The sequence below is a fragment of the Myotis lucifugus genome, unplaced genomic scaffold (genome assembly GCF_000147115.1).
Source record: "Myotis lucifugus unplaced genomic scaffold, Myoluc2.0 scaffold_903, whole genome shotgun sequence".
In the NCBI taxonomy this organism is placed as follows: domain Eukaryota; kingdom Metazoa; phylum Chordata; class Mammalia; order Chiroptera; family Vespertilionidae; genus Myotis; species Myotis lucifugus.
Window position 1 is genome coordinate 36,050 of NW_005871951.1, and position 8,216 is coordinate 44,265.

The window sequence follows — 8,216 nt, forward strand, 5'->3', positions numbered from 1 at the left end:
GGTGAGTTTGATGCTGACGTGCAAGGAATTTCTTGCGATGCTGCCATTTCTGCTCAGAAGCGATCTTCCAACAGGCGAGCCCTGTGCCAAGCATCTGGACCCTGTTGCTGACTTTCCACTCTCACCCCAGGCGGGATGTCAGCACCCATCCCCTTGCCGTCTCCCTCTCGGGTCGAGGTGGAGTTTTCCGGGCCGGGCTCCGGGGCCCAGAGCTTTGCAGAGCAGCATGAAGTGTGGGTGCTCTGGCAATCTCCCCGTCCCTTCCATCTTCAGTGCCATTGTAGCTTCCCCAGGTCCCAGGCCACTGCCTCTAGGTCCCCCGGCCCCCAGCACCACTCTCCCCTGGGCGTTGTAGCCGCTGTCACTGACGCCTGGCTCTGTTCTGGCCCTTGTACCACAGGACAGCCCTCAGGCCTGTTGAACTTGCTCCTACGAGGCCAGGCGGGGGCTCAGGGTGACGCCCAGGCGAGGTGGTGGCCTCACAGGCTAACACGCAGTGAGGACTGGGAGCTGCTGGGAAAGAAACAGCTGTAGGTGCCTTGCTCTTCCTGCCCACGTGGCTGGGGGCAGTTCTGGCTTCACGGCCTCGCCTGCTTGAACTGAAGCCAATGTCCGCTCCCCGCTCAGTCCTGTCCCGGGACCCCAGGGGCGGGAGCAGCAGCACATCCAGGGCCTGGGCCGCGCTGGGGCCTCTCCCACAGACTCCGCCTCTCCCACTACCAAACGCTCACGCGGGGAGGTGGCCTGTAGCTCGTACACGGAGCACCTCTCTCCCGTGAGGAGGGGGCCCTGTCAGCCCTTCGCTTACAGGCTCCGCAGGCTCAGTCTGGGGAGAGGTGGCGGGCGTGGGATCTCCCTCGCAGACGGGCTCAGAGGTTTACACGTTTTCTAAGCTTTTGATAATGTGAAGCTCCAGGTTAAGAGACGCTGTTGAGCGCATTGCAGGTATGTAATTTTTGGTGTATGTATGTAATATTTAAGGTTAAAAGAAAATAAATTTCAAAAGTAAAGATATTAACTCTTATTAGAAACACAAAACAAGCAAAAAAGAAGCCAAAGCATGATGCGTCTTGTCTGCCGCCAGCGGCTCCTCACTGAGCTGTGCCATTTCCACCCGGCGGGCAGCAGCCGCGGGGAAGCAGGGAGCCGGCCCGGCCGCGGCACTGGGGCCCAGCCGCGTCCTGTGTGAGGAACATCCAGTGGCTGGGGGCCGTGCCTCAGTGCGCCATTCGTGTGGAGATGTGAATGCCTGCTGCTTAAGATCTGTATAAAGTGCTGTGTGATTAAACCTTTTTTTTTTACTTGCATTTTTTTTTGGTTTGGCTCATTACAATGTACAAAAAGAAGGTGGCACCATTAAACCTGCCTCTGCCATGCGTGTGGGCTCTGTCGCCTTTCTTCCCCTCTGGGCACCTTACCCCCTCCCCGGGGAAGGAGACCCGTTGGCGGGAGGCCCTGGCCCTGCCCTTGGTGCTGCGGTGCCTTCCGCGTTCCCAGGAGTCACCCAAGGGGCTCAGGTTTTGGAGGGTCAGTGTGCCTGCCCTGGGCAGGGCTGGGTTTGTTCTTCAAGAGCCCGTTTCAGCAACGTGGGCCACCTCCCAGGTGCTGGGGAGCTGGCATGGAAGCACCTGCCTGGGCCGTGAGCCAAAATGGCTGCCAGTTGGGAGACTAGCATCCGCCCCTCCCTGCTGCTTCCTTTTAACTGCTGCCCAACTGCCCACAAGGATGGGGCAGGGTAGGGCAGAGGAGGCCGGAGGAGGCTGCACGGCCTACAGCCCTCCGTGGAGGGATGACAGGCTCCTTTAAGAAGGGAACAGGTGCCTGCCCCTTTAGGTTCTGGTCCTTGTTTCCCCAATGCCCCTTCCTTGAGGCGTTTTCGCTTTCGGCGGAGACTGGCTGGCTGTGTGGTCCTCGGTAAGAATGGCACGCCGGCCCCGAGCCTGGCTTCCCTCGTCGGGTGTCTGGTGGCTGAGCTCCCTGGTGCGAAGGGGTTATAATAGACTTTGGGGCTGGGCCTTACTCCCTGCAAAGATACCTGGACCCGCTCTGGGCCTGTGCCCACCAGCACAATGACTGCCCAGTCCAGGAGGCACCACTGGGCATCATTCACATTAAACACTAGAGTCCGACCGAGCAAGACCCCACTCCCTCCCCCGCCCCTCGGATCAGACCAGCAGGCTGGCGATGCCACTTTATTTGGATTTGATTCATGGGGTGGGGCTCCCAGAACAATAGGGTGGCCTCCACAGACAATGGGTAAACCAGCTGGGCTCCTGGCCCAGGGCCTCAGCCTGGCCTTTGGCGGGCAGAGCAGGTCCTTCTGAAGCACAGCCTCTACCCACAGGAGTCCTCCCCCGCGGGAGCTGGGACAGGCCCTCCAGGCCTGGGGGAGGGAGGGCCCTGAGCTCAGATGACACTAAGTGGACAGTAAGGCACAGCCAGGCGAGGGTCATACGGGATCTTCCGGAGGCGGCGTCTGCGGAGGCTGCTGGCTGGGTGGCAGCGGCTGCGGCTCCAGGCGGGATGAAGGCTCACTGACCATCCAGATGTAGTTTGGGTGCACCTGGCCCTGCACCGCCTCGCTGACCATTAACTCCCCGTCCACAGCAAACATCCCCTTCCCATCCTTGGGCTCCAGGCGGAAGGCCACCACGGGCACATACACCAAGTAGGGACAGTCGCACTCCATGTGCCTGCCCTTCTCCATGGCCAGGAAGAGGCGCAGCAGCATGGCCCGAGACACGCCTGCCCGCACATAGAACAGGTGCATGGCGCCGGCCGCTCGGTGGCCCATGGGGGCCGCAAACATCTCGCTGCCCAGGTGCGAGTGCAGCAGCGCCAGCACCAGCACGAAGTCCTGCTCGGGCACCACAGTCCAGTGAGCGGGCACCGGCTCCTCCAGGGGCACGAGGTGGGTGTCCACAGGGCCCTGATGGTCCTGCCGGTCCAGGGCAGGGGAGGCGGGCACCTTGGCGGCCACCCGTTCTGCGGGGAGGTAGGCCAGCTGGCCCCGGTAGACCCGCAGGGCCGCCAGGCGCAGGAGGGTGCCCACAGTAAAGCGCATCTCCCCCAGGCGCCGAAACTTCTCACTTTCGATGTCCACGTCGGCAATGAAGCCCCAGGCCAGGCTGAGCACAGAGAAGACCCGCAGCCCTGACTCCATCCGCAGGGACAGCAGGTTCATGGGCGCCAGCCGCCGGCGACACAGCAGCAGCGTGCAGTTGTTCAGGAGGTCTTCGTTGGTCACCTGCTCGTAGCTGCGAGGGGAAAAGGACTCATGCATCCTCTGCGGACCGCCTCCCAGGAAGTGGGGAGCGGGAAGAGGCAGCCACGAGAGGGCCCCAGAACTGAGGGTGGGCGCTCCGGCAAAGAGGGAAAAGAAGTTACCCTCACAGATGAGATTTTCTAGAAAACCAGGCAGTGGGCCCGCACTGAGGGGAAACTGAGGCCCACGCTGGCCCTGGGTTCTCACCCGGCATAATGGTTCACAGAAGCTGCCAGCGCATTGCCGGAACCGGCCGGGAGGCTACACAGGGGCTTCCGGATGGCGGTCTCCCAGTCGGGCCGCTCCATGAGCCCGTTCACCACCTGTGGGAGCACAGCGGCCTGAGCCTGGCTCAGCCTGGGGACACCCCGCCCCGCTCCCCACTCCCCGCCCTGCCCCCCACGCCGGCCCCCTGGTGCCGGCCTCACCTCGTGCATCAGCCCGTCACCCGACATGACGACCAGCGCGTCCCAGCGTCCCAGCTCCTCCGCCCGCACCAGCTCCCGGGCGTGGTTCCGCCGCTCTAGGAGGTAGGAGGGGGAGACCAGGTGGCTATGGAGGAGGGTCCTATCAGTGGGTGCTCCGTCCTGGGGGTGGGGGGGCACTCACCAGTGAGCATGAGCCTGTAGGAGACATCAGCCTGAGCCAGCCGGGGCTGCACGTGGCTCCGGAAGAGCTGCAGGCCCTTGCCCTTGCCGCCCCGCGGGTTCAGCAGCACCAGCACGCGGCAGGGCCGCGGGAGCAGGTTCCGGGGACCACCGGCTGCAAAAAACACGCCTGAAAAGGCCGCGTCCCCAACCGGCCACTAGGGGGCGCGGGGTCACAGCTGGGGTACCGGGATGGAAACGGGTGCCTGAAATACCCGGGTCCTGGATGCAGCAGAGGCGAGCCAGAGGCAGCGGCCTCCAGCAGGGAGCCCCAGGGGGAGCAGGGCACCCCTGACATCCCGTCCTGGGTTCCGGCCCTGCCAGTCTCCGGCCTCACCGGGGACAGCGTTTCTCTCCAGCGTCCCCAGCCCCTCCCTTTTGTCCAGCTGAATGGGCATCCTTCCTGGCTAGGGAGTGAGGGGATCCCCCTATAGCTCTTCCCCACCCGGCCCCCACAAACCTGGATCCATGACCTCGACCCGCGGCTCCGGCTGCCTAGGGCTCCCCGGCGCTGTCGGGGCGCTGCCCGCGGCGGTCGCTCCTGCCTTCAGCTCCTTATCGGTGCTGCCCAGGCGGGCGTCGCGGTGCCGGCTGTGGGTCTCGCCCTCCCCGCCCGGAGTCCGGGCTGTGGGGACACCCGCATCATCCCCTTCGGCGGCCGGATCTGAGGAAGAGGAGACAGCGCTGGCGGAGTCCGGAGCGGCTCCCCGAGGTGAGGGGCGCGCGGCCGGATCCTCGGACCCGCGCGGGGAGCAGCGCGCCCCGGCATCGCTGAAGGCTCGGGGTTGGGGACTTAGTGTTTGGACGGGTCCAGAGAGCCAAGGCCCGGTGACACCCAGGACGCTCCCGTCCTGGGACTGAGCTGCCAGCCGCTGTGACGAAGGGTCTCTTCCCGGGGCCTCGGGTTCCGGCCCGACGGATGAGTCAGAACCCCGCGGCTCCCTCCGTCGGACCAGTCACCTCACACCCCCTCCCCCGGGACTGCAGGGGGAGGGGAGTCCAGCGACGTACAAATCCCAGAACTTGACACCGTGGGGCACGAAGTTTGGGGCGAGCCATCCCGGCCCCAAGCCATCCTGGTCGCCGGGTCCCCAACCCCAGCTCCAGAATGGCCGGGGTAGCCGCGCGCACCTTCAATGGCCCGGCTCTGCCCGGACGCGCGCCGCGATCGTGGGAGCAGCGCGGGATCGCGAGGGGACGGAGCCCAAGCCCGGCCGCCAGCCGCCGCCTCTCTCAGCCGAGTGGGCGCGGAGGCCACGCGATTCGTGGCCCAGTTCTCCGGGCCGCCCAGGAGCCACGAGCCGCGAGAAGGCAGGGCGGGCGGCCGGCCCTACCCAGTTTGTCCGGTTTGCTGGGGAGGCGCCACCTCGGTTCCCTACAGAGGCCGAGAGCGGACGCAGCTCGTCCCGGGCTCAGCCCCGCGTCGGAGGCACAACTGCGGCGGGATAGACGCCGACTCCACGGCTTCGCTGCCTCCGGCCTCAAACTTTTCGCTCAACTTGGCCGCCCCTCGCCGGGATGCGGAGAAGGCTCCGGCTTCCGCGCCCGCCTGGCCCCGCCCCGCGCCCCGCGCCCCGCGCGCTCCAGGGGGAGGACCCGGCGCGGCTGGGCCCGCCCACTCCCCCGCCTCCCGGCGCTGCCTCCCGGCGCTGCCTCCCGCACCGCCCGCGCCGCGGCTCAGCCGCCGCCGATCCTCCGCTGGGTCCCGGGCGTGACTACGCGCCCCCGCCGCTCGGCGCAGGCGACTGGCGAAAGGGGGCGCCGCGGCCCGGCCGGGGTAGAGGCGAAGGTGATCCGCGAGGCCCAAGTCCCGCGCCGGCCACGAGCGGCGCGCCGCGAGCGCCGCGTTCGGGGCGCGTGAGGGTGAACGCGCAGCGCAGTCTCCCCGCGAACTCGTCGCGTCGCCCGAAGTCGTGGCGGGCCGGAGACGGGTCTTCCCCCTTCACGCGCCCATCTCCAACCATTGGGAAATCGGAGGCCTAAACCCTCGCCCCTGTACCGGGGTGTCTCTCCGGCTGCCCCCGTCCTCCGCAGAGCGTTCCTTTAGCTTCCTGACGCCGGAGCAGCCGAGCGCGCGGTCCCCCGGGGAGGGTGGGAGACCGGCGGGGGCCGCGATGGGGAGGGAGGAGGGGCCTTTGTCAGGAACCTCCAAGCACCTTCGAGGCTCCTCTGGGCCAAAGAAGCGGCCGGCGGTCCGGCCCACCGACCAGGAGACTCGGGGTGCAAATAGGCCTGGGGGTCCGCTTCGGGATCGGAGAGCCCAGCGTTGGGGGCGCGGCCCTCGTCCCGACCCGGCTCGGCCGGAAGATGCAGACGTGCAGGGAGTTTTCAGTGGAGGCAGGCGGGGCGCGTGTTGGTGGGTGTGATCTCCAGTCACGGCGCACGTGTCCGCGACCAGCTCCAGTTCCCTCTCTGGAGCGTTGTTTGCGGATCTGGGGAAGAAGCTGCCCGGACCGGAGCAGGTTGGGCCAAAGTTGGGGAAAACCAAAGCCCTGCAGGGGGCTGAGTGGTCCAGGCCCAGGCTTCACCGAGCTCACCCGCCCGCACCTGGCCCCTCGCGGCCCCCACACACCTCTCCTCATCGCCCCTTAAAATCAAGAAGGGGCAGGTCCGGCCACGCCTCCGCGGCCGCGCTTCCCCGACACCTGGGCGGGGCCCGAGGGTCCCCAGAAGGGGAAGGGCGGGCGGGGACCCGAGTCCGCGGCCGGCGGCTCCGCGCGCGACACGGCGGTGCGCGCCTCCGCCCCGCGCCGCCCCCGGGCATTCCTGGCTGCGTCCGGAGCGCCCCGAGCGCATTCCGGGAAGGTGACTCAGCGGCGGGTCAGGGACAGGGAAACCGCGGAGCTAGGGAATGAGGGGCGGGATCTGGGGCATCACCACCCGCTGGCAGCGCCGCGCCCAGGTCTGATCTAGAATATCCCAGCCCCCCACCCCACCCCACCCCCCAGGACTCCGGGCGGGAGGGAGCGCAGCGCCGCAGCCGCAGTGCCGCGGTCACGCGACGCCGGGACCCGAGCGGCGTCCGGAGGAAAGGGCTCCGCGTGGGAGCCGGGGGCCAGATCCCGCCCTCATCTGCCCTCCTCCCCTGTGCCCTCTCCCCCGACCCCCCCGCCCCGAGCAGGGGTCGGAGTCTGGGCTTTTGGCGCCTGGAGGTCTCGGGACACGGGATGGGGCCCCGGGACATCTCGGCCTTGAAGGAAGGCGGCTGCCGGTCGGCCGGGCACCTCCGCTTTCTTCTCTCTCTCTCTCTCTCTCTCTCTCTCTCTCTCTCTCTCTCGGGCACTGCCATCACCTGGGGAGCCGCCGCCTGTAAACCTTGGGGTCAGATGGGAAGCAGGCTCTGGAATGGGTAGACATGGTTGTGCCTGAGTGCGCGATGAGACAGGATCGCTCTCCTCCCGGCACCCCAGGCTGGAGCCCCTGGAGTCGGGGGCGGGTTCTCTATGCGGCCTGGGGACCCAGTGGGAGGAGGTGAAGGGCAAAGCCCGCTGGCCCCAGTTCTGATCCACACAATGGCTCCTCTGTCCTTGCCGCCTCTCCCCCTGCCCCCTCACTCCCACTCCGCTCTGCCCCCTCATTCTTGTCATTCACCTCCCCCCTCCCAGGCTGCCTCTCTCAAGAGCTGTCTCATCTCTGGGAACTCACCCATCAGCATCTCTGGCCCAAGAGACAGGGTTGGGCAGGAGCGAGATGCTCTTCCCCTTTTGACAATGGGGAACCGAAACCCGAGAGTTGAGGGGCCGTGTCCAGGCTGCCAGACCAGTTGTCAGCAGCCCGAGCAGCTCAGCCAGGAGTTCTGGCCCGCTGAGCTGCCCAGTTCCTCCCTGATGCTTGAGTGGCCCTCGGCCTGTGGGGTGCTTTCCACGGAGCTGCCCCGGGACCCAGCTGCTCCGTCTCCCCGGGAAAGAGGGAGCACAGACACTCCAGGCTTCATCCGTCTCCCGGTCTCCCAGGTCCTGATGAAGCAACTGGCCGCTGTGCCCATCACGGGCCGGGCATCAGTGTGATCTGACCTGATGGCCAGCCCAGAGCTTGGCGCGCAGGTAATACCGGTCTCACCGGTGAAAGAAACTGCCTTTCCATTTCCCCAGCCACCGCCCCCCCATTCCTGCTCCTGGGCAGCCTCCCCAGGGAGACACACCTGAGCACCCCCTTTTTTCTTCTCCTGTTAAAGAAAGCAGGCTTTCACGGGGCCTCGCCCCAGCTCTCTGGCAGCTCGGAGCCAAGGCTGCCAGGTGGCAGAGACTGGCTTTTGTTAGGCGAGGATTCCTGCCATCTCTCCCTTCCCCGAAGCGACCAGCTAC

The 8,216-nt window shown here is 66.6% G+C and overlaps 1 protein-coding gene and 1 long non-coding RNA gene across 5 annotated transcripts; one reads left to right on the forward strand and one right to left on the reverse strand.

Annotated features, from left to right (window-relative positions):
* The first annotated feature begins 6 nt into the window (after positions 1 to 6).
* On the forward strand, positions 7 to 1,376 carry LOC111824089. The gene is made up of 2 exons (XR_002827193.1): positions 7 to 945; positions 1,029 to 1,376. It is a non-coding gene; the product is annotated as an uncharacterized LOC111824089 (long non-coding RNA).
* An 802-nt stretch (positions 1,377 to 2,178) lies between these two features.
* SPHK1 (sphingosine kinase 1) lies at positions 2,179 to 6,224 on the reverse strand. 4 transcript variants are annotated; one of them, XM_014448716.2, is made up of 6 exons: positions 6,069 to 6,224; positions 4,373 to 4,576; positions 3,875 to 4,027; positions 3,694 to 3,788; positions 3,473 to 3,588; positions 2,179 to 3,257 (listed from the first exon to the last, which is right to left on the reverse strand). In XM_014448716.2, the coding sequence occupies exons 2-6, from the start codon at positions 4,380 to 4,382 to the stop codon at positions 2,450 to 2,452; spliced, it is 1,182 nt and encodes a 393-aa protein (XP_014304202.1). In that variant the 5' UTR covers positions 4,383 to 4,576; positions 6,069 to 6,224; the 3' UTR covers positions 2,179 to 2,449. The 4 variants fall into 4 exon arrangements, with proteins under 4 accessions (XP_014304202.1, XP_014304204.1, XP_014304201.1 ...); XM_014448718.2 differs by lacking the exon at positions 6,069 to 6,224 and adding an exon at positions 5,912 to 6,046; XM_014448715.2 differs by lacking the exon at positions 6,069 to 6,224 and adding an exon at positions 5,044 to 5,242.
* Positions 6,225 to 8,216: the final 1,992 nt, after the last annotated feature.